The following is a 27,151-nucleotide window of genomic DNA, read 5'->3' as shown; positions in this document are numbered from 1 at the left end:
TAGTTAATGACATTTTTGTTTCCCTCAATCCAACCACCTGTTTTGAGAAAGATGATTGGAATAGCTACAATTTCTTTCCTTTTCTTTTATCAGGCCATACAGGGAACAATTCTGTCATTTCATTGTTGTTTTGCTACTAGAAATCTCCACTCAGTCAAATAGAGATGCTTTTGTTCTTTTTTTTTTAATACTCTCCAGAGGATTCATTAAAAAGCCAACCACATGTTGGAGTGTACATATTTAGGGGTTTGCTTCAAAATATGTCATGAACAATACCATTCAACGAAAGAAAATAAAAAGTGGGGGGTAGAAAGTTTGTAGTCCAATGAGTGTCAGACCAGAAGTTTTGAATAATGCATCTTCAGCATCTTCAAAACATCTTCTTTGACAGAAAACAAGCATAAAACAGCATGACTAGATTAATCAGGAAAGGGCAAAGCGTGTCACAATGCTTATCATTTACAACAGTAGGAATACATTTTATTGGTTTAGCTTGGCTTAGCTTCATATACGCATCAAATACAGTGCTGAAAATAGAACAGTTTCATATCAAGTATTAAAGGATTCAAAGGGGGCGGGACTTTGGAATCCATAATAAAACTGTTTGATTTGATTGTAAAAATATTTGCTCAGCCTTACATTTTCCCTTTAAGGCATATCCCAGTCATACATGACAAATGAATAAAACTTCACACATGCAGCTGGTCAGAACAAACTCAATTCCACCTTTTCAAGAGAGGACAAAAAAAAAAAAAAAACACTCACTTAAATAGTCAAATGTAAATGCATACACACATTCACACACAAACATACACGTATTACCCCCCCCCCCCCACACACACACACACACACACACCATCTTCACAGTGGCATGTCCCCTATTCTTACTGAACAGATCTATTATTATAATAGCCAAGTGAGTGAGGTGACAACACAGTCAATGCAAAGTGAGATCTCCCTTATTTATAACCAGCCTGCTTTTGTTGTTTAGTCCAGATACTTTACGCTGTGGCAGTAATCCTGAGCTGAGCTTAGAGAATGCATATAGAAAAGCAACAGGCATATACACGAACACACACAAAGCCTGGGCAAGAGAAATTCAAGGGCTTGTTGCTGCGGTATCTCATCTTCCTCTGCTGCTGGTGTGAACACTAGGGAGCAGCCTGTACCTTCTCTCCGAGGCCCTGTGCTTTTACCAGCTCAATAGCCACTAATGCGGGAATCGGGATGCGGACAATCTAACAATCCGTCAGGATGATCACTCACACAATAACAACGGGTGACCACAGGGCGTCTTTTAAAGGAATGTCACATTTAAAGAGGAATCCACAATGAAATATACATTTTGAATCAGCTAACCTTTTTTGGGGGGGTAAAAAAAAAAAAGGATTATTAATCGCACCCATTTCAAGTACATTTAAATTGAAATGTTTAAGGCCTCCTCTCATTCTGAGTTTTACCCCTCGGTTGAGGTGCTTGTCACTGAAGCCTGTTGAAGCAGTGAAGGAATTAAGGTCTTAGACACTCCTTGTCTTGTTTATTTGCACAGCACACAAATGTTTGACTTGTCATGTGAGATTTGATCAAACCACGTCAGCCTGTTTTGTTTTTGCTAGTTTGCTTAATCTATTCAGGATAGGTACAAGGGGGGCAACTGCAACAGCCATAGCAATCAAGCTTTGCACAGTGATTATATCTCGGGGAGAGACGAGGAGATCTGAATCTTAGACTGAGGCTTAACATTTCAAATGAAGTGAAGTGCTCCCAACAGCCCTGCTTATGTACATCCTGCAATACTGCAGAGCTCTCTGAACATCTTTCCCCGGGATCACAGACAAAAAAGCAACCCTCCGACTCACCTGCAATAATGAGTACTGTGAATTGCAATTCATTTATTTAAACATTTGTATTTTCCTCTTTTTTTCTCCATAGATTACAAAAGAAATAGGATAACATCTTGCATTTTTATCCCTACTCTTGCATTTCTGCTGTTAACATATTTTACATAGAATCTTTTATTTCTTTAAGGGTTTATTTGTTTTGTTGTTTTCCTCTCCAATTGTGTCTGTTCATGTGGTTGTTTCCATGGTAAAAATGTTGTTGTGGATGTCCTCGGTAGCTTTAGAGAGTCCTATAATATCCTGAAGTAGAAAGACACATTAAAGCTCAAATATCCACTCTTCACAGGAGAAGCCAGGACAGGTCAGCATAATTATTCCTCATCTTCTGCATCAAGTACACAGGTTTCACAGTCAGATTCTCCCACAAGGCTTTGAGGCTGATGAAACCAGCACTAAATCCCTGTTTTCAGTCCATTTGCCCTCCAGAACTGTAGCTTCCTCCTGAAAGCAGCAAAATGAAGTTCCAAGTTTAAGTGTGTTCCATATTCATCCATACATTGAAACCATTGACTTTTAAAAACAACATGAGTGGGATTTCACACCTCACACTCTCGAGATGTTTGCTGCTGGCACGTACAAGAGCCGTACTCGTTGATGATGACAAGTGCCCCCTCAATATGGTTGGGTTTGTAGTCAACGTAGTACTCGGATGCAGACGTAGTAGCCATCTGCTGCATGGTCTGCTTCTGCTTCTGCTTGCGACGCTGGCTGGTGAAGCACTGCCTCAACTGCCTGACGCCTGCTGGGAAACATTTCCAGGACACATAGAGCATGAGGACCATGATCAGGAAAGAGAAAATGAGGGCCATGGTGCCTGTCACCACCTTGTGAATCTGCATGGTGCTTTCCAAGTCATCAGCGGACGCAGTCACTGTTAAGGAATTGGTCACCACTTCCCCGCCCTCCACGTCCTGCAGGTCGTACGGATTTCTCGTTGGGCCATCGTATATGAAGCCTCTGGCCCGGTTTCTGGTGGCGGTGAAGGACTGTGTGGTTGCTTCCACATTGTCTTCGCATAACTGGAAAGCATAGACGGCGTCCAGAATGTCCTCACCCTGTGCAATGTCCGGGCTGGCGCACAACAGGCCACTGTCACGTTGTCCCTGGAAGTTGCTAAGCCAGGAAGCCAAGGCACAGACATTCCTGCTGCATTCCCATTCATTACCCGACAGAGAGATGCTGCTCAGGGATGTCCATGAGTCCAAAATCCGCTGATCTATGTAAGTCAGTTTATTAGAGTCTAGCATAAGAGTGTTAAGGTTGGGCACACTCTCAAACACATGTGGCTCAATGTACTCAATCTCATTATTGGAGAAGTCAATCTTCTCCAAGTGGTCCCAGGTCCAGTCAAGGGTGCTGACCACAATGGTGGCCTTATTGTTTCGCATGTAGAGGGTCCGCAGGGATATGAGGCGGGGGAAATGGGCCAGATTGACTTTCACCAACTCGTTGTGCTCCAGATGCAGCTCAGTGAGCTTGAAGAGTCCGGCAAATGAATTACGTGCCAGGCTCTGCAGCTGGTTGTAACCCAGATCCAGGAGTTGCATGCTCCTGCAATCCTGGAAAATCCGCACAGGGATGAATTTAAGGGCATTGTAGCGCAAATGTAAATTGGTAAGCTTCCTAAGGCCATGGAAAAGGTCTGGCTCCAAGGACTGAAGTCTGTTATAGGATAAATCCAATATTCGCAGGTTGGGCAGAGGTCTAAAGGTCCCGTTGGGCAGGCTCTCTATCCGATTGGTGCTCAGATCCAACTCTTTAACCCTTCGCAGCCTTTCAAAGGCGCTCTCCTCCACGATCTCAATATTGTTATGATCCAAGTAGAGCCAGGTAAGCTGTGACAGGCCCACAAAGTTCCCCTCCCGCAGTTCAGAGATGTTATTCTCGCGCAGAGACAAACCAATGGCGCTGCTCAGGTTTTGGGGTATGTCGGTTAGGTTGAGCCCCTCACAATACAACAGCTTGTTGTCGCATCGGCACAGCCTCGGACAGCTCCCCCCCACCAATGGAACTATTTTCAGAACAATGCCCAAGGAGCACAGAATCAGCCCAGGGGGCTTCCTTAGCGGCCACTTTAGGTACAGACCAATTAGGAGGAAATCCATTAGCATGAATATCCTGCAGTGTCGTAGAGAAAAAGTCCATTGAATCTTTCAGATCTTGGTCATTTTGGATCTTGTGATTTGTAACTCCCCAAGTCTTTCAGTTGATATGTATTTATAGAGAATATGGATGGTGATTTGTTACTTAAAGATTCAAGAAATCCTGCCACATTGAAAGGAGAAGAGCGACAGCAAATAAACGACAAGTCACTTTGCTCATGTTAGATCAGAGAAAGGAAAAGAGAGACAGCGAGGTAAAAAAAAATGCACTCCTCGAGAATCAATCTCACATGAAAGGATGCCTACTCACCCCTTTCCAGAGGCTGACAACCTCTATTCAGTTGATCCCTTTGTGCCGACACTAATTATGTGCGAAACTAAAAAAGACCCCAGTGTGGTACAAATTCAGCCCCCCCTCCTTTTCATCGGACACCAGATCCTGGCAGACTTACAATGTCTTAGTTCTCCTCGTGTGAAAGAGCCAAAAAGAGAACGAATCCAAGTGGCATTCAGCAGGCTGGGAGGAAGTGCAAGTTTCCCGGACTGCATGCATGAGCGCTGTCCTCTCTCCGCCGTTGCTCTGCATTGACTGCTGCGCCGATCTGTGGGAGAGATGAGCGGGGGAAAAATGCGCACGAAGGAGGGAATAATCCACTCCAAACTCTCACTCTCCCTCTCTTTCCTTCTTTCTCATCAAAGACTCCCGATCTGTCGTCGCAAATCACCATCCATAACCTAAAGTGATCACTGACCTGCACAATGTACATTGAGTGAAGCTCGTTGGCATTCTGTCAGTGGTCGTTTCTTCACAATTATACACATGCGAAAGCTGTGTGATCTGCATCATATAGCTCTCTTTTTCCTTTCCTTTCCTTTTTAATTGTTTGTATAGTGATATCCAAAGAGCAATGATGAAAGTGTTTCTAATAAGACTCAAATCTTCAGCAAGATCTTCTTTGTATGAAGCTCATTTCCAGTGGTCTGCGGAGGCTGTAGATGCTGAGGCTGAAGGCAGGCACGATGTACGGGGAGGCGAGAGATGCTCGATCCCTTGCAGCAGACTAGTGCACTGGCAGTGCATGCAGAAACACCTTCTGTTCACTGAGTGTCGTAAGCCACTCACAATTCAGCCCAGGCTCTCTCTCTCTCTCTCCCTCTCCCTCTCCCTCCCTCCACCTCCTCCTGGTGCTCCTCTGCTCAGCCTTTTTTTCCTTCAGTGTATGCTCTCTCTCTTTTTCTTTCTTTCCTTCTCTCTTTCTCTCTCCCTCTGTTTTCTCTGTGCCTGAGACAATTTGATATTTAAGAGATATATACCCCCCCCCCCCCCCTTTATGTCCTTAAATGAATTGGAACACGCCATCTATCTGCCAACGTCTACTATTGTTAGTATGTGGTTTGCTTATTATTGCAGATTAATATCCTTCTATTGACTTGAACAGTGTGTCCACTCCCTGTGGCTTTGATGTGTTAAAAAAGTTTATAATCTATAACAAGAGGATAATTTTATTTTTTAATTATTTCTTTCTTTCTATTAGGTGTTTTATTATTATTATTATTATTATTATTATTATTATTATTATTATTATTATTATTATTAATTTATCATTATTCAACTGTATATGCAATGCAGTTGTTTCTTTTTTTCTCTCATTGACTTGCCCACCCAACATATCCAAATGCTCACCATGGGACGGCATCGGCAGTGTAGTCATTCGGCTTTCTTAAATCTAGATTTATATTATTGATTCTTTTTTGAGACGATAAATAACAGCATGTCACTATGTGAGTTTCAATGGTTAGGTGCTCTCACTAGCCGATGAGCTATCCTAGACCAATACTGATACGGTCTCTGAGCGAGATGAATGTGTTTTTTTGCCAGACTCCAAGCGGACCATCCGAGTGAGTTCAAAATGGCATTGTAGTGTAAGCATTGCCTTTTCAGGCTGTTAGGTTGTTGAAAAATGAGCTTGTGCGCAGCGAGCATGGTAATGGCATCACGCGCCATATGTTATTGCAGTTAGCTGGTAGTATGTAAGCTTAGATATAGTCCAGGGCACGGCGACTCCCCTCTCCTCCCCCTCACACCCCCGCCCCACCCTCACACACCCTCATTGGCCTAATTCTGAACCCGAACCGCTACATTTACATTTCATAATGCCGCCTGCCCAGGCTTGTTTATCACAGCCATTTCAAGTCCCGCCATCCAGTTGGAATACAGATATCATCTGTTGCCACTTAGCCAGGCTTACATAAATATTCTGCTCAGGAGCCTTGTTGCAGTGCACCGCGGATTGCAGTCCCCAGGCTTGTCATTTCATTCCGATTAATTTTCAAGGACAATGAGCTGTGACGATCCCGTACATGAAGCTAGCATGCGTCTGTTGGTTTGCCTGCTTTCTGATGGCTGCCATAATTTTAAGATCAGTCTTTTCCTTTGCTTAGCACACTGTGAAATATGAATTAATCTCATGTTGAAAATATGCCACACATAGTCTGCTTAGTCCGCTAATTGGTGCAGGAGTCTGCAAACAAGGGCAAGTGAACAGCATCTGCTCAGATTACCTTAACTCATGACTAAAACTCCTACGCCTTGAGGAAAAAAGCCCACTAAGCTTTTTTAGCTCAGCATTGACTTGAGAGAAACACTGGGGTATTGGACCAGCCTCAGCCTGCTGTTGGGGTAAAATCAACTGATCTTAGATTAGCTGACAGGATGACAACTATTCTCAGCACATCCATATGTACCCCATCATATCTTTAAAAAAAAAGCTCCCACAGAAAAATTTAAATTTGCTTTCTATTCTCCAGGTGATTGTATAAAATAGTTTTTCTCTGCTGTTTCAATGTATTTTGCCTCAAATCTATTATTTCTTTTGTCACCTTAATGCTCAGCAAAGATTTGACAGAGAAATGGATGTGTTGAGCTCCACAGGCGGAAGGAAAAATCCTGCGACCGTGGTCGTCCTAAAGCCTGATCTGTCTCTCCTCCACCTTGCCCATCGCTCTTTAGCTGTAATAAATGGGTGCACCATCAGCTAATGACTTGGTGCCGAGTAATGACTTGACACAGCGATGAGGAAATGTGAGAATCCAAACCATTCCTTATAGTGACTCTGAACCACTTTGTCTAGCAAGAACATGAACCCCAGATGTGGTTCCAATGTTTCTCTTACTCTTAAAGGAATAATTCATCCAATAATTAAAGTGATGTCATCATCTACTCGCCCATATTTTGTTATCTTTGAAGCTGAAGAATTGATTCAAACCACCATAAAAGTATACGATTTGTCCACACAACTCAAGTTTCTGAAGGCATATGATAGCTTTTGTAATCAAAAGACCAAACCATTGAACCTGATGTGAACTCAAAAACAGACCGGTTTTTGAACAATTTATATCAATTCTTTGAACTGGATCAAATGATTCAACTCAAAATAATCATTAATTAGTATAGTATTTATTGATATTTTGAATTTATTTATATTGCCAGTTTTAATTTCTTTCCCCACCTTTTATTAGAAAATGCTTCCTTGCCATTGACAAGATTTTACGGCTTTCCGTGTTATCAATGTTATAAGGAAGGGGGCGCTATTATGCATCTCCTGAACGAGTACTGAATCGCCTGATCAATACACAGGAAAAGAAGCAGCAGAAACCAGCGATATCATATGTAAGCAGATGCATATGAAAATTAATAATTGTGAAAATGACCAAAAACGCTGGCAGTGGCTGGCAACTAAAAAAAAAAAAAAAAAAAAACAGTACTGAAATACTGCACTGAAAATACTGACATTACTAAAACAAAAACAAAAAAAAATCTAAATTGAAATATTAAAACAAATAAATAATTTCCCTGCCAGCGCCCCCCCCCCCCCCATATTACATTTTAATTTGATTTAAGCTTTTAGTTAACATGGATGAACTATTCCTTTAATGATATTCAATAACAAATACTGTATATTTATATAAATAAATGCATTTAAGAGCAATGTGTAATATTATCAAAACGTTACTGTGACGTTATATTGATAATGGAATATAAATGTTTAAATGATCCTTTCATTGTTCAGAGCACAGTTGTGTCAATATTGTACTCCCCATACATTTCATAGCACTAAAGAAGTAGGTTGCCTGATGAATATGACTCATCTTCATTTCCATACATTATAGAGATTACACAGATGAGGTGGACCTGAAATTATTTTGATTGTCAATTAGATGTGCATTGTGTTTATGCGTTATAAACCTAATCAATATTCTGTTATGTTCTATCGTAATGTTTTCTGCACCGTTAAGTGTTTAACCCCCAGATTCCCCTATCCTGTGGAACGAAGCCAGTGAACAGCCAATGCCCAAGTCCACCGTAGCTCTCCTGCCTTTATAATGGATACCTGCTCTGCCCTGTCCTGATGAGACTTAAAATGGCTGCACTTGCCAGGCAGAGCACAGCATTTAGGGACGTGTTCAATCAATGGCTCTGTTCTGGATTAGCAGTCCTGTCAGTGAGGTCTACCTTCCCGTCTCAGTCGTGCTGCAGAGATTTGCATGCAGACTTGCACACAGTCACTAGTATTCCTGACCAGGGGAAGCATTGCCTTGAAATGTCTGGTCTTTTTTGTACTCTCTCTGGCATCTTGGGTAAAAAAAAAAGAAAAAAAAATCACCTATTTCCCTGATGATCTGACTCCACATGCCTACTCTCAGATGAGAATGAAAGGGTCAGTTCTCTCATGGGCCATTTGGATACTGTGAGCCATCAAAGGAATGTGAGGGTTTTCTTGGAAACAATGAGTACTCCTGGGTGACCCTCCTCTCTGCTCATTGGGCCATTGTAGTGCTTTAGGTTTGTAGGCCCTCATCAATGCAAGTGGGATACTTTTGAGTTGTCAGAACAAAACAATATGGGGAATAATCACAACTCTCTTTCAGTTTGTGCTTTTCACCTCCTTTTTTGTTCTTGGCTCAATTCATTTTTCACTAGACCCTAATGGAATATGCACTCATATAGACAAAAACTAAGCAGATTTTGGAGGAATCTAAACTTTTGACATTAACAACATTCTACATGTTCCTCACCACTTGCATGTTTCATTTTTTTTTTCCTCATTATAATTGCAAAGAGAACACATATTGGGTAAATATAAGTTATATATATATATATATATATATATATATAGTATAAGTCTGGTACTCTCCTAGCTCCCATACATTTTAGCATATTTAAATCCCTTCCACATAATTTCACAGATTTTTCTTCTTTTCCTCTCAACAGGGGGATTCTGTGATTTCAGTCTCTCTTAACTGAGAATGAGATCAGATGAATATTTAAGTGTGCAGTGCTAAATCTTTTTCGACTGACATTATGTGATCAATTAAACGCAGCCTTAACAGTATAGTAGAAAACACCATACAAACAGTAAGATTGTGAATTTTTATATATATATATATATATATATATATATATATATATATATATATATATATATATATATATATATATATATATATATATATATATATATATATATATATATATATATGAAAACTTAATTTTATATATATACATATACATATATATATATATGCTGCTTAATTTCTTTCCTTTCTTTATGGAAAAGTGATTTTTTTTATTTTATTACTTTTTCCCAGTATATTTCAATGAATAGAAAGTTCAAAAGGTCAAGCATTTATTTGATATAGAAATATTTTGAACGGTAGTGAATATTTGTGTATATATGCACACACTACACAAAGGAAACATGAAGATTAGCTTTTAAAATTCAAATATTCTGAAGACTGACAGTAATAGTCTTAAGATAGCAAAAAGCATGTTTGTGAAGATCCAGAAGCCTTTGCTACTCAGTCCCTATTCCCTAGCTGGTTCCTGCCCTGTGGCAAAAGGCTTATTGATTTGGCTCTCTAAGCAACTTCATCTCCACTGAGAGGTTCTTTAGGTGGACCGCAGCTGAGGCCTTCTGACCAAAATACTCTGGTGTGATAAAATTGTGCAGTGCTTGTTCAGCAGAGCCACACTTCATGTGTTTGTACATTTAAAAGAGGACAGTTACCTACAATCATGGGAAACGCTTACCTGAGGGCATGGAGATGTATTGCATGTGTGTAGATTAGATCCGCTTAGTTGGGATTGTTACTTGATTAATTGAATCAATGATATGATATGCAGAATAATTGATATGATTGATCTAAATGAATCAATTATATCTGTATTTGCTGAGAAACGCCAGCAAATGAAGAAAAAAAGCAAATATATTATTGTTTAAATAATTGAATTGACATTACAAAAAGTGACTCACAATGCCTAAATTGCCCACTTAGGGGTTGTTTACATGACACCATTTTCAAATAAAAACGTAAAGGTTTTTCTGCAGATCCAAAAAATGCACACTTTTGAAAACGGGTTTCAAAGTGCACGTTTTTGAAAACTATACCGTTATTGTCTCCCTGTAAACTACAAAGTTATGCGTATTACATGTTCAGTTTATGAACGCATAGTGTTTCTTTACAGTGACATCGCCAACTACTGGCCTGGCATAAATAATACAGCATTTTTAGTCGTTTTCTCGGGTTCATGTAAACGGGAACCGTGTTGACAATGGTATTGTCTGAAAAATGCAAATTAAAAACTTCTGTTTTTAGTACACCATTGTCGTGTAAACGTCCCCTAGGCACCGGTTTCTCTGATGGTTGTAAAATTTCATATTAGGATACATGATTATGTATGTATGTATATTTATTTATTTACAACAATAATAATAATTATTATTATTATTTCACTAAATAGACCTCCCTAAATGAAATGCAATGGTTTATTTTGTATCCTGATAAATTGACATACCCTTTGAAGGTTTTTGGTTTATGTCTATTTTTCTAATTAAGATTCCAACAAGAAACCAAAACCAACTTCCCTTTAGAGAAAATAGGTAATCATGATGGAGCCTTGATGTAGTCAACTGTTCATGTTTAGATTCCGGTTTGGATCAATTCATGATGCATTATGATGTGAAAAAGAAGACTGTTTACCCATCCATAATTGTGTAGCTCCTGACATGGAACAGATTGAGAGATGTGTGATTTATTTCATATGCTGTTTTGTTATGACATGTTGTCTGATTTTCCTGGATTAAAGGATTCTTTGTTTTGGCAGAAGATCTTCCCACCAGCCTGGGCATGTTTTTGGCTTTAATTTATTGAGCAATTTGAATGAATCTCACTTCAATCATTCTTAAGTATCCTCAATGTACTGTACACAAAAAGATTAAGATGAAGAGCCACTGAGAGTTTGGAATGTTGAATAGCACCTTTGTGATCAAACTCCCATCAGTGACAATAAATGTTGGACAGTCTTTCTATAAACATGCAAAAAGAACCACATCTCATGAGTTCCCTATTAGCTCAATATTCAGACCAGCTATTTTGTCTGTCATTAAAATCACAAAGCAATTTGTCATTACCAGTCAGTCGCTGTCATTATGGTTGCCCATAAATCCTGCTCATGAATCACTCGTTGAATCATTTTTTATGCGTGATGTCCCAGTCCCTGTCTACCGTTGTCAATATTGCCCCTCCCGTCTTTAAATGACATTGTCACTGGGGCTTGTCACGCGAGTTCACGTTAGTGGGCAGGTTTTCATGTCGCCTGACAATTAGCAGCATTTCCTATTAAACAGCCTCTATGGTAATGTGTTATTGAGCCCAGCGGTGGCTAAAGTGGGGTCTCTGGGTGTATAATGTGGTTTATGTCTAATTGGCCCTCTGCTGAGATAATGTGGAGGGGTGACAATGAAGGGTCAGGCCTGACTGAGGCTTATGCTGCCTAGGGAGGGAGTGAGGGAGAGAAGGGACCACAGAGCTTACCATGAGCTGGTGTTTTGACCAAACAGCTGATCCCATTTTGTATAGCCAGATGAAGGAAGGAGAGAGGAGAGGGTGTTGTGCATTGGTTAATGATCAGGGCTGCCAACCGTAAGGTTGCTGGTCTGATGCCCACTTGGAGTGAGTCATGGGTCATCACCATTTTCCCCTTGACCAATGCACTTAACCTCATTTTGCTCCAGGGGGATTTTCGCTTCATGGTGTCATTTTATGGAGACATTGTGTGCAATATGTGGAAATTCCACTGGCCCTGTGGTCATAAATAAAGATTCTATTTGGAGAGAAGCGACAGGAAAGATTTAGATGAATAGATGGGTGGATAAACTACAATTATGCATTTTTTGTGTGTGTAGAAAAATGTGGGGGAAACAAATATATAAAATATAATTAATATTATATAAATATATGTTATTTATTTATTTATAATAATGCATTATTTATTATTAATGAAAACAATATTTCATAAATACAATACAAATATTTATATTGTACTAATGTCAAAAAATATTGAGGCATTATCCAATATTTACTTTGTTTTAAATAAAAATTCTTTGAATTTTTTTTTATTTTATTTTTTAATAATACTACTTTAATAATAATAATAATAATAAGGGGTGGGAATCTTAAGGCACTTTAACGATTCAATCCGATTCCGATTCTGGCAGTAACCAATTAAATCCAATTCCCAAAATGATTCTTTACATACATTTTTGGTAACTAATTATCCTGCTGTGCAAATACATGAACTTTACATTTACTCCAAAATTGGAGCTAATATGTGTTTTGTTTATAGCTTGAATATCTGTTTGATAGTATTGCCATATTAAAAATTATTATGAAGATTTATTTCAATACTTTTATTTTATTAACAAAGTTATATTCAAGATTAACAAGCTCTAATGAAACATAGTAAGCCATACAAGTGCAAAGAACAATCATTAAGAATAAACAGTTCTCAATTTACAACTAAGTGTGACAATTTTTCAGTTTCTTTAGAACATTTTAACAAACTTTTTTTTTTTTTTACTTTGGTTAGAGCCACAAAAAAATCTTTTAAACATAGGCTAATGCAGAAGAAAAACAACTTTAGCGCTCGCTGAGAAGCCAAATTCAGTGTGTGCGCATAACATCTCACATGAGAAAACTTGCCGAGCTGCAACAGTCATGTTAGAGACATTTAACGAATCACTCACTTTGTTCAGAATTTTCCATTCTTTTGAAAAATTGTGCAGTAGTTCAGCAATATTCGATAAGTCATTCCAAAAATTATGCCACAGATGTTGGTAGGTTTATGTATATCCCGGCCACCGGGATAGGAGTGTTATTAAAGGGCATATTGCAGGTAAAAATTTTTTTTAGATTAATATATAACCTTGTATGAAAATACCATATGAAAAGGTAATGCAGGATTTAAAATGTTTTAAAAAGACATAAGAGCACAAATTTAGTAGATAAAGTGGCCGTTTCGTTGGCCACTTGGAAAAAGCGTTTTTTCAACATCGCGTCATATTACGTCACGAGAGGGAGTGGTTCGCCGAGCTCTGCGTTGGCTCAGTGCAGAATAGGTTGGTATTCAGTAGAGTCTGTGTATTTTCGGTAGTTTTTCTATTCCAATTTATCATTGTCATGTTAAATTATTGTGTCCAGCCTGTCTGGACATCGAGTCTACAGGTTTCCTAAAAAAAAAAAAAGTTAGGAATTCAGCATGGTGGCGTTTTGTGCAGGTGAAGAAACGGGACGTCCCTTCGCGCATCTGCTTCGAAACACACGGTGGTGTATATAGTGCTTTAGACCGGAGGGTTATCATCCCAGCGATATGATGGAGTCAAACATTGTTATACTCATGTAAAGCCGGCTACACACTGGCTACGTGACTTGAGCATGGCGTTTTCTATGTCTTTATACACACCAGAAGCGTGTCTGATGCGGCGCTGCTGCTGCTAGGTGACGTACAGGGAGGGCTATATTCCTGTTAAACATAGCAAAGACCATGCGTGCGTCGCAATCATGGTCTCAATGAGCTCCCTAGTTCAGTAGTCAGGATACTGATCAGGACATTATAAGTCAATGGGCTGACTCCCTTATCAGTGCCCTGACTAATGTCATTTATTAATATGTATTCGTGTCAAAATGACAAACAGCTTTTTTGCCTGGAAACGCTTCCAACACGCTTGCGTGCCGTGAAAAATGCGCTTCGGTTCTATTTCTAGCATGTGCTTTCGGCGTGGCTCGAGCCGCGCGTGTCACGCAGCCATTGTGTAGCTCGCCTAAAGGATGAATAAACATCCACACGCGATGCTTCTTTGCCGTCGTGTTTACATTGATGAATACAAAGTGTACATTAACACAACTGAATACAGTCTCACACTTTTTCGAAAAAAAGTTCTGAATTATGTGCTGGTAATGGAAATATTTTATTCATGCCATACATTCAAGTTCACTCAAATATCAAACGTCATACGTATCCACACACAATCGGTGAATCGGCACGAAATAAACCCATAATAGAATTAATGAATAAAGGATAAACACAATAACACTGTCTGTGGTTCAGCCGCCAGCGGAAGATGTATATATGGATTCCGATACTGGTTCGTTTCGCGGGTGCGTTCCGGAAGCCGCGACACCTCCGCGGAGTCCTTTTGCTGTGTGGGATGTGACGGCCCCGGATCCGTCAGAGATGCAGCTCGGAGAAAACGTGAACTGTGCACCGTGAGTCTTGTTTTTAAAGCATTTGCTAAGTACCAATTCAGTCGGCGTGATGAGAAACCGCTGACGTTATATCACATAACGTTTAGTGTGGACGGATATTAACGAGTGTGACTTTTCCTGATGGTCAAAGCCTATTAGTTTCTGTTATTTGGTAACGTTAAGTATACTAGATGACAATAACCAGCTTTGCTATTGCCTGAGACATGATAATAATCAGTACAGTATTGTAATCTGAGCAGTGTTCATATCGTTAGCTAGCTTATATATAAGCTAACACTGGTCTCTCACGGAGACACCTGCCGCTGTTCTCCACAGTTTCTCCTCACACAACAACTCAATTTATATCCTCTAATCGTTGTTCTGTCTAATCCTGGTCTGTCCCTAATTGTGTGTCATAATTGTATGGCTGTTGTCTGCCATATGAGTATTAATAAACATTTATAATGTCCTCAGCGTCCGACCTGTCATTGCGATTCATTGTTTTCCTATCGCTGAGATTCTCCGCACTCCCTCTCGTTATGTCACGTCCGGTTTTGGCATTTTTAGATTTTTAGAATTTTCTCACAAAAACGACTCCAAAAGCCTTAATATCGTATTTTAAAGTATATTTTAAAGAAAATCTAGTTCCTACATTATTTTTCTAAACATTGACTCACTGGAGTCTCTAACCTGCAATATGCCCTTTAAGCATTAATGGCAAGGAAAGCGCCTTATAGCCTACTTGAGCACCACTTCGTTATTTTGGCTCAGAATTTCGTTTGTTGGAAATATGAACTCAATTTAGAAATGCTTTTGAAATTAAAACTTTGCATTTAATAAGCAAAGTACATTTTTGAAATGGGGAGGCAGCCGCAGCGGGCGCAGACACAGAGCGGCCAGAGAAAGGAGGAGCGACTGCTTTAAGGCGTTTGAGCAAAACTGCGGAAAAACTGCATAAAATGTGCGGGTGTTGAACTCTCACCGGGAAAAGCGTCCCCACGGGTACAACGCCCCTGAGCAGGTCGTAGTTTGTCCATTTTATCTTAAACGAAGCCAATTCACCAGCATACGAATGTTCGCCCTATCAACGGGTTGTTCTGTTTTGCCGGTGACCGCGCACGTGCACAGTGGTGAAGTGGCCGTTTGAATTGAACACAGAATCGATTCTGAATTTTTGAGAATCGATTCTGAATCGTTAGATAACGAATCGCGATGCATCGATGCATCAACCTTTTCTCCCACCCCTAATAATACATTGTTTATTATAAATGAAAATAAAATTTTATAAAATATTATACAAATCTTTTTTTTATTGTTCTAACAACAAAATTATTAAAACATACTAGTATAAAATAGATAATAAAATGGTATATAGGCTACTGTAGTATACTATTATACTTATTTACTTATAATTCAATATTCCATGATATATTCCATATATTTCATGAACTCCCAATCACCCCTTTGTGACTCCCTGATAGCCCCCGGACCCCATTTTGAAAACCTTGATGGGATGGATAAAGATACAGATAGATGGATAGATAGATAGACAGCCAGGATGGACAGGGTAAGGTTGGATGAGAGAGGTAGAATGACAGTAAGTTATGACAGGGCTGTTGTAGCAAAAGTATGTTGTTGTTTTACTGAACAGTGGGGGAGAGCTGTGTCTTTAGTCACCTCTAAGCAGTGTTGTGCTTTCAGAAAGACCCTCATAAAACTAAAGCTGGCAGAAGAATCAGATCTGTCCTTTGACACCAGCCAGCCCAGCCCAGCCCTATGAAAGGCCTGTAAACACACACTCAAGTCAACTTCAGCTAGCAATGAACCAAAACATACATGTCCTCGGTCACCGGATCAGAACTGGACTCCATCAACACAGACATCACCTCAAGTGGTGTAAAGCACTCACTTTTGTGTGTGTGAGAGTGTGTTAGAGAATTTAGCCAGATCCCATGGGGAATGTGCAGTGATGAACGTGCTCAAAGAAGCACCCCCTGGTTTCCCAAATGGAAAAATCAATAAAACTTCATCTTTACAGGCTTGGATATTTGCCTGGTGGGAGAATGTGTCACGTAGAGCTGTGTGGGAGTTCTCATTGGGACTGCATGTATATGTCTTCCCGTGTTTGTGTCTGTCAGAATCCTTATATTTCTCAAGTGGATAAACCCCAACTCTCTAGCAGGGACTGAATTAAAGCAAGTCAAATGATGGAAGCCTGTGTTTAGTCCATCCATTATTTTCCAAACCAGCAGTAGACACAGTGGGCTGTATTATGGTAATGATTATGATAAGATGCAGGGTCATGCTGAGGGTTCTCGGTACTGGCTTCATCATGACAACTGCTTCAGGGTGGCTAGGCAGGGTTCTGCAACAAAATTCCAGATTGGACAAGTAAGCAGTGTGATCTTGGCTTGAATCTATCTGTCTGTCTGTCTATTGTTATGTCTCTCTATGAACTAATGATTTTGAGTGAATAAGTGAATAGCGACATTTCTTAGCAAATAAAGTAGTATTAGTTAGCATGTTAATGTAATTGAAGAAGTCTGTGACATCTAAATCTTAATTATTGGTAGTATTCAGACTATTGGTGTACTTGTATAGATACAGTATGGCCATGTGTCCACCAAAGTGTTTTTTCCCCAAGGCTAGAAAATGTTTCCAATTGTTTTCAATGGGAGCAATGCATTTTTTAAAACGGCAGCAGCATGACAAGGTGCTGAGCAACTTTGAGCGTGCTGAGGGCACTGCATTTTTTTTACCGCCCGCCGAGAGTTGAAATATTTTCAACCTAGGGTAAAAAAAAAAGCACTCATCACTGTCACTTTTTCCCAGCCATTCAATCCAACCTGGGACCGGATTCACGAAAATCTTCTTAAGAAAGAAGTTAAGAAAATTCTAAGAAGTTCGTAAGAATGTTCCTAAGTGCAATTCTTGAAAAATTCTTAAGAAGTTCTCAAATATTTTCTTAAAGGGTAACTAAACCCCTGCTCAGAGCTTAACTCCACCCACTGGCAAATTTAGAAAAATGCTGGAAAAGTGGGCGGAGACTGAGGGGACGAACCGAGGGCGGAGCTGAGCGGAGGGTTTGCACCTGAGACCCGCAGTAACGGGTTGATTGACAGCTGTCTGACTCGCGAGTCACAAAGATGGAGAATGACTGGAGTGGCGCCAGCTTTGCAACAGAGCCGTCATTTCTCCTACCTTCACCTCAATTGGAGGAGGGTGAATTGTCTGTAGACACAGACCCAGAGCCTTATCAATGCAAGCCGCTGCTCAAACTGCGTTAACTCCCGATGCCGACGATGCTAGTGAAACAGCAGAGCTGTTCAGACCTAAAAGCCTATAATAAACAGATTTCCTCAAATAAGTTAAACTATATACGCCAGCACGTTACAGTATTGTTGTCCGTTACCGCGTCCGCGGCAACCACTTGCGTGTCAGGGTTTGAAAGCGCGTCTCATGTATGAAATTCATCTGTACATATGACAGGCGGCAATAATATCGCAAGAAAAGCCTGACGTGTACTGACAACTGCATTATTTTCAACTGCATATTTTCTTCAATACAATGTTAAAGCAAGTGTCATGTCAGTTTCATTCATAATGTTTCCACTTCATGTAACATGACAGTTCATACTGGAGTGAAGCCGTTCTCATCGTGTGATTGGGGGAAACATTTCTGAGGGCGTGATGAGCTCGTGCCAGGGGCGCGGATAGTGAGCCGTTGGAGGTACCATCCTACGACACGATGTACCACAACGTCCAATAGGAAAATTCAACTGCAGTAGCCACCGTTCAACCTTAAGAGGGCAGCACTTTGGCGGTTTTACACCATATTTTATAGAATTAAAACACTTTATACCCTAATGTCAAAACATTTACTCAAATCAATGAACAGCATTAATAAAGCCCCAGTATTACAGATCATTAACTAAAAAAAGTTGGTTTAGGGTTTAGTTACCCTTTAAGAACATCTTAATTTTTTACTTAAGAAGAAAATAAAAGGTGTTATTTTATTGAAAGGTATTACTGAACACTCGCTGAATGAAAAACACCTCAAAGCTCATCGTTATGCACTTCCTGCAGATTACCGTAGATATCATAATAAGTGTGCAGACTATTTTCGTTGTGACTGGCTTGACTGGAGTAAATCACTCAATGTTGTGTTTTTAATGTGCCGTGTCTGTAAAATCGTTATTTTATAAGAGCCTAGCCGTTTATCAAGAATGCTGCTCGGGTACCAAAGATCGGCCATTAGATCGACACAAGTCGAATCATATCTCAGAGACGTCAGAGCCCGGCAGAGGGCAGAAGGACTAGCCGAGGTAAGGCTACTCCCGCCGGGGTTAACGAGCGCTGAACACCCGCTGATCGCCTGGATCTCACAACTCCGAAAACGGCAGATCAAATTGTAAAATAGGCGCTCTATTTATAAATAAACCACAGATTTAATCTTTAAATAAATACATTCTCGCCTGAAAAAGTCTTAAAACTATAATTTGAGACACATTAACAGTAGTATTGGTATTTAACATAGGTTGGAGGTTATCCTAACTTTAAGAAGTTATTTACGATGATTTAAAAAAAACATTATTTTCGTGAATATGAATACTTCTTAAATTTTATCTTAATAACAATCATAAGAAAAAAGATAAGAACATTCTTAAGAAAAGTTTTTGGGAATACAAAATAGTCTTATATTTTTTCTTAAGTTAGAAAATAAGAAGAAATTGGCAGTTAAGAATAATTTCATTCTTAAGACTTTTTGTGAATCCGGCCCATAGTCTCATTTTTGCAAAACGCAAAATACTATTTATCGTTTTCATACACACTTATGATTTATCGTTTTCATACACACTTATGTACAATATTATGTTATGACCTCAAAACGTTTTTTTTGTGTAAATTAATACATTTTGGAGTTTGCATTATTTAACCAGCTCCATATATTCTGCTTTTCTGACATGACAAGAGTTCAAAACAAGCTAAAATGGCATGCTTACAATTACATTTTTGTCACATTTGCTTTTGTTAACACTATCGGGTAGGTTTAGGGTTTAGTGTAGGTGTACGTTATTGAACGTGATGGAGCATTAAGCTTTTAGCGCCACTCACCGGACATTTCAATTCAGAACTGCAATGATACGTACAAAAAAAACGACATAAAAAACGTTGCCAGATTCATGTTCATCTGTTTACTGGAAAAACATGCTTTTAGCGCTACTCACTGGACATTTCATTTCGAAACTGTCATGAAAACGTGCACAATGCGTCGTAGTTTGCGTTTTGCAAAAATTTTGCCAAAGGCACGTTTTTCCAATGAGCCCTGGCTGGTCTAATTCCAGTGAAGGAGGGGGGCGGTACAAATACCACACTGACCAACCGTCACACTCTGATTGTACAGCAATAACAAACAACAACAACTAGCACGTCTTCATCCAAAACTATTACCATTGTTTGGACATTATTATATTCCGAAACAAACTATTCGCAAAGTAGTACTAGTAACAGTTCTAGTAACAGTTCCGTTGATATTCCGTATCATAGCCCATATAGCATCTCAACTGAAAAAAAACCCAGCTGTATTGCCGAATCGCTCTCAAGGCATCTTCTGAAAAGCGCTGGTGTTTTCAGCTGGCTAAAAACAACACTTTGGTAGAAACACGGCCTTAATGGATCTATTGAAGCTCAGTTCGATGCTTTTAAAATGCGCATGCAGTGTGCTTTGCAAGAGTCTTGCAATATAACTTTATTTTGAAGTGAGGCAGGCTTTCTGCTGCCAGAAACCTGGAATCCTTGAAATCCCTTGTTCTTCTGTGAGGTAGTACAACATGCATGCTAGGATAATAAGACACTGCCATTTATGTGTTTGTTTATGGTGCAAGGTGAACAAACAATCCAGCGCTCTAATAAGTTTTAATCCTTTTATACTTACATATGTTGACATTCTTTATGGGCATATTGGTGTTTTGATGGTTTATTGTGGGAGGCAACATATCTCGGGCAAGCCAGCCACTTTAATTACTGCAAAGCTAACACCCCCTCTCCTATTCCATGGCCAGAAACCCACAAGGCAAACACACACACACACACACACACACATAGTCTCTCTCTATCCATCTTAACTTACCACATACAGTCTTAGCATGTGACAGTTTTTTTTTTTTTTTTTTTTATCATCTCACCTGTTGTCATGGTTACCATCAGGGCTTTATTGCGAGTCAAATACAAGCACAAGGCCCAATGCACTCTCACTCTGCTCAGGTTGAGTGGATCATTTTCTTGCCCTCACAAGTCACAACCCTTCTACCCGCCAAAGCACCACACAGTGGATAACTTGCTCCAATTTAGAGGTTTGTTTGGCTTGCAATGGCTTCCACTGTGTCCATGTGACGTCGGGCACTTGTGTGTCAATCAACATTTAAAAGCAACATTGAGTCACAGAACATGAGTGGAAGCAAGCAGGAGGGAGAGATGCTTGGCACGATGCTGTTTTGTGAATGTGTGCTTGAGACAAAAGAAAAAGTAGTGTTTACCATCGTTTGTTTTACATGTAGTGGGCGTCTTTCAAAATGTGACCTGCTTCTCTGATATTAGTTCAAAACTATGAAATCCATCCTAGCAGAGACTTTTACAAACACATTATGATCATGATGCCTCCCTTCAGATATAAAAGAGTACATCTTGCATAGAAAGCCTTAGTTTTAAATGTGATGTTTGAGTTCTCAAATCTCTAAAGCAAATGCGTTATTGGGCTGTTGATTTAATTAATTAGTTATGTGGGAAAAAATCATGTGTTCAAATTATTACAGTATTTCTCAATTGCTAAAACACATTTCTTGAAACCTTCACCCATATTCTAAAAACTTTAAACACAAAACCCAGTCTTTAAACTACATTCACGAAACCCCTGACTCTTCTGGCTAAATCAAACACTTGCCTCAAAACCATTTGATCTGTGCTCAAAATCAAACAATGCTTTCAAAACATAAACACAGCCAGTCAATATATACACACTCATCAGCATTCATTAGACACTACATCAAAAAATTGAGAACACAGCATCCAGGGCATGTAGTTACAGAGAAAAAATGTTGATTGCATATAGAAAGTAATTTTGCCATAAATAAAAGTAAATAATTATCAGTACAGCAAATATATTGCATACTATAAGTATTGCAAGTAATACAGTTTTGCATTTCTGTATTTTCAGCATAAAAATAAAGCAAGGCCAAAGAACAAACTAAAAAAAGTAATACACATAAAAAGTGTATTACACAAAATATTGTGCAATTGCAAAATCAAAGTCAATGAGAGCCTCTTGCTGTTGGGAGAACAAAGAAGTCCTTCCACCCTCATTTGGTAGTCTTGCAATTCTACAAAAGGGAAAATGCTCTTATGTGGCGAATAATTCGCGCTGATCGCGCGAAGGTGGACGCGTGTACATTTTGAGTTTACTCGCGCGAATCGCGCGTGTGACAACTACACAACACACGTGAATTCGCGTCATGGGAGGGGCTTCTGCCCTATATGAGCCTATGAGCCAGCCCGTCTCGGTCACTTGACGTTTTTTTTGTAAAAAATACTACTATTAATGTGTGACAAAACGTAGTTAAAGACTTTTTCAGTCGATAATATAGTTGTTTAAAGTTTAAATCTGTGATTAATTTATAAAAAGAGTGCCCATTTGAGCATTTTGCCTCCGCTTGTAAATGCGTCACTACTAGAGCAAGCTCGTGATTGGTTAACGCGGCGCGAATTTCCGCCAAAGTTCAGACTTTTCAACTTGAGCGATTCGCGTGAATCGCGCACTCAAAATGCTCCATTCGCGTCCTTCGCGCCGCCTCATTCGCGCGAATCGCTCTGCAGAATGCCATTTCACGTCTCTGCATTGACTTAAGAAAGTGACTGATTTGACAAATGGGTCAAGGCCACTGAGCATTGGGTTCAGAGAATGGGGTTTAGTGTTTTAGCAATTGTGAAATTTGCTAAATTCGCCCCACCCCAATGTAGTTTGTCTTACATTTCACACAGTTGACTGATGGCGAACATGATGCAGGGCAACAACTCATTTCGTGATGGAGCCTATAGAATGCAGTTAGAATGCTCCTAAAATACAAGATATCAGGGCAAAAATGCCCCTGTGTGAGTTTTTGTCTCAGATCATGATATTGTTCAGCAATATCACACAAGTGCTGTTTTTGTCCCGAATATCATGAGTGCAAATGTGATATTGATTTTATACAACAGTTCAATAAATAAGAAGTTAGTAGAAGTTATATTTTAGACACAATATTGTCTGCTTTTGCTTGTTTTTGCCAATGAGAATATTACCTATAAAGCCAGAGCAGAACTGTTGTGCATCTCTGAGCAACACAGAGCGGTGTTCAATTTATGAATGAATCCGCATTTTGAGCGAATCGATCAGGTGAACCGTTGCCTGCATCCGAAAACGGACGTTTTGCATTGCTGCCTTGTCAGTTTGCGCACGAAGGTACCCCACGAAACTGATTTTGGACAGATTTCTGAGGCAGCATCACGGTTTAATGATCTACAGCAAAATAGAAAGAGCTCTGGTGAAAACGAAGTGAATATTACATTTTTCTAGCTCAACTGTCACAGAATGGAAAGCACATCAAAGGCAGCGAAGAATACATCTAAGCTGCCATCAGATTAAGGTATTGATTTTGAAGCTAACATTGAATTCGTACGGGCCTTGATGCCTTCCTACCTTGGAATGTGTCCTCCGAAGGCAGCATTCATCCATTTTCAGACGCAGATTCAATGGTCCATTCATGAAGAGAGCCATTTACTGCTGTCCTGAATGAATCAGCTGTTTGAACGAATCGAATGAATGACTCGATGACTAATGCTGCCTTCACGTGCTATCAGAATTATCGCAAATACTAGTTTGTTAGGTAAAAAAATGGTACATGAACATCCTCTCAAGTCCATATTTGAATGCGATTTGCCCGTAATCACGACTTGCGAAGTGGGAAGTAGGAATTTCCGATAGCAGGTGAAGGCCATTACTCGTTTAGACGTTTACCGCCACCTACTGGCAGTTTTTGTTTCTTTTTTAGAGTATCATTTCATTTAAATTAAATATCATATTACAGTTTTTTTTTTTTATTGCTTACACATTTTGAGACTATGGCTCCATTTCTCGAAACTCTACACAAAACTACAAAACATGCACACAGCATGCAAAACGTCACACATCTTTTGCATAAGCAAACACTTCATCTAAAACTATTTTAACTCTTCTAAAAATGTTGTTTTTGTATAGTAACTCGACACACTCATCAAATGATTAGCCATAAACACGTCAAACTAGACACAGATGTGAACAATGTAAAACAATACTATATGGTGTCTTTCAGTGTACAGTGGAGTGTACAGAAATTTGTGCGTGCATAAATACACTATGTATGCACAATTGATTGAATTTTACAATGATTGAACTGCACTGAATCAACACCAAACTGACTTGAGCCGCTTTGAAATAATTTGTATTGAATAAAGTGCTATAGAAATAGTCTGGCGACTTGACTTGCATGCATATTTAGTATATATTAACAAAATAACCAGAAATCCAAGGGTGTTGAGTTTTGTCAAAGATTTCTAAGTGAATGAATTTCTCGCATGATCATGTAGGTAATCAGTAAATGAGAGTGCCATTTAAATGCCAGTGTTTCCCAAGTGAAACACAAGAGCTGTTAGTTTTAAATGATGTGTCTAATGTAGAGAACTGTGTTTAGCATTTTGCAAAGAGTTTGTTTTACAATTGCAAAATGAGTGTAAAGCAGACAATTTGCTTGCAGGTTTGCAGACTTGGTCTGAAGATTAGGTATATGTGAATGGTATATGTAAGTGGGCCTCATGTTCTACATTTAGAGTGTAAGCAATTTAGAAAAATATATATATTTTGATCATCATTTACTCACCCTCGTTGAAGCCTAAAAGTTTGGGAGTATGTTATTTTCTAAAGCTACAGTTTGTAATGTCTATTTGATGCTTTTTTTCATTTAAAACAATAATGACTTGCAATTGTAATGTAATTTATGTAGTGATTTATGGTCTTAAATAATAATATTAATATCCAGTATTAATATTAATATAGAATTTTTGTCACACATCACCTAAAGTGAGTGTGAGAGCGTCAGATGATTCCTTCCTTACGGGGTACCAGCCAAGGAATTTCACCTTGACAATAAAGAACAATCATGGAAGAATGTTGACTGAATTATAATTAAACAAATTATAGGAAGTTCATCATCTGACCAATCTGAAGGATTTAGTGAGATTATGGCGAGCTTGTAGAGCCTCTGATCCTCAACACAAGAATGACACAGTTTGCAGTTAAATTAATTTATTCACAAAAAGATATACATGAGCAAAATATCACTCAGGACAAGTGATCACTCAGAACAAGGGTGTGTTCACTTGGAAAAGCTTTTATTCCTTCCAGTTAGGGAGGGGATCACTAATTCCCGCCTTCCTACTGTAGTGTTGTGATTGGGTAGTAGCCTTTCAAGTGTCCGCCAATCACATCACACCTTTCCATCCTGTGGGACTTGCTGCATTGTCCAAAAATACACAGCTAAATAAAACAGTGTCTTTAGAACTTTGTAAATACTTCATTTCCTTCCCAAACCTAAAAGTCCTTGTGGCAGTGTTCTGAACTCGTAGAGTCCAAACTTGATGTACATTGGTTGAGGTATCATCCAGATATCCATTTCTGTGTCAGTGGGTGAATCCGTGTTCCTGGATGATTAAGAAGATGTATAGGACATGTTCCTTACAGTTTCCTATCCATTTTTGTGGTTTCAAGCCAATGTGTGTATAGAGATTGTCTTTCTCTTTGAGCATTTATTTGTTCTTGCTGTGATCTAGTCAGAACCGGTTTGGTGGCCCTCGGCAGTCCATGGTCATTAACACCTTGGTCTCAGGCATGGAGGGCAGAGTTGAACAATGGGCAACTGGTGATGAGATTATCCCATGATCAATGGGACGTTGATGTCCTCATTTTGGCAGTCCTGATTACCATAGTCTTTTTAGTTAGCGTTGAGCGTCCTATCACATCCTTCTGTCTTCTTAATCGCAGTGGGACAAAGGAACTCCTGTTGTAAAGTGGGCACCTCCGGTGCCATCATGTCTGCTGTTCACTACATTTCTCAGGCAAATTTGATGTGCAATTAATTTGATTAATTCATAGCCACATTGTGCAATTAATTAGATTACAATTTTTAATCGCTTGAAAGCAATATATATGCAGTTGCCGGTCTGCCATTTTTCTGCTTATTGATTTAATTTTCTCTTTACTTCAGATTGCACAATCATGTTATTTTATCCAGACAAAAAGTTGACAAAAAGGTTTCGACAAAGGTCAAAATAAATGAGAAGCATTGTGAAAAATTATTATTTACCAGAATCACAGACATTCCTATTCAGATGGGATTAAAATCATAAAGAATGTCAGTGAAACCTACACCGGTTACACTTTGTTTTGATCGCCACTTTAGACACTGTAGTAACTATAAGTAACTTTGCAACTACTACTCAAATAACTCTCATTACTTTTCAACAGACATTCTACTGACTATATGTCAACTTATTCTACTAACTGTAACCCTGACCGTAGCCCTAAACTTACTAATACTCTAATGAGAGTTAGTTGACATGTACTGTAACTAACTCTCATTAGAGTATTAGTAGACTGTTAGTTTAGGGCTAAGGTCAGGGTTACAGTTAGTAGAATCTGAAATAAGTAGATTCTACGGTTAGTAGAATCAAAATAAAGTATTTTTACAGTAGATATTAAGCAGACAGTCTACTTATACCCTGGTAGTTGACATGTACTTGCAAAGTTTCTTAAAGTTAGTAGAACATCTAAGGTGGACTTTCGAAATAAAGTGTTGCCCATAAATTTGCCTGACGCCCTCCTAGAAAACTAGTCCCATCCTAATAGGGCTTAATTTGGTTAGTGGCACTCTGAACTGGCTTCACAGGTTCCAGATACAATGTTTTGTGCATGATGCAAATCTCAACTCTTCAGCAAAATAAAAACGTTACTGTCATATTAGAATGCACATTCTACTGACGAAGGCTGAAATGGTCTGGATGTCTCTTACTGCAGCGCTTTGAAACATACGGAGTCAGAGCAAAGTCTTTCTCCTCTCTCATATGGTGACACGGACAGCATTTTAATGAATATTTACGTTCTTCCTGTCTTTTTGGAAATTGTAATTAGACACTCAGCTTTCTCTTACAAAGAAATCAAAGTCAATTATTGCTTTGCTTTTTGACAGCGACGTGACTCAGTCCTTTTGAGCCTGTGTCTCAATGAGAGATAGAAGACTCTTAAAGTTATTTTCAAGGCCTCTACCTTGAGCTCCACTTAGCAAAATTATTCAATCCTGATGAAGACGTGGCTTAGTGGTTAGCACTAGCCTGGATGCCAACCGAACTTAGCCCCACACGATTTGAGGTCGGGAAGTTTGGTCTGGACTTGATCCGTTGTGAGCTGTTTGCTGTTTGCACCAATCACATTGTCAGGGCCGGC

General features: G+C 39.2%; 2 protein-coding genes across 2 annotated transcripts in view; one reads left to right on the top strand and one right to left on the bottom strand.

The window, feature by feature from the left end:
• The window catches only part of ctnna2 (catenin (cadherin-associated protein), alpha 2), a 673,292-nt gene that overhangs the window by 472,738 nt on the left and 173,403 nt on the right, over positions 1 to 27,151 (top strand). The gene's annotated exons all lie outside the window — the stretch shown is intronic.
• lrrtm1 (leucine rich repeat transmembrane neuronal 1) lies at positions 1,519 to 5,100 on the bottom strand. The gene has a single exon (XM_079811766.1). The coding sequence runs from the start codon at positions 4,010 to 4,012 to the stop codon at positions 2,438 to 2,440; it is 1,575 nt and encodes a 524-aa protein (XP_079667892.1). The 5' UTR covers positions 4,013 to 5,100; the 3' UTR covers positions 1,519 to 2,437.

This window comes from Gobio gobio (genome assembly GCF_949357685.1).
Source record: "Gobio gobio genome assembly, chromosome: 3".
Lineage (NCBI taxonomy): Eukaryota > Metazoa > Chordata > Actinopteri > Cypriniformes > Gobionidae > Gobio > Gobio gobio.
Note: the sequence above shows the minus strand (reverse complement) of the source record. Positions and strands in the feature narration are given on the sequence as shown.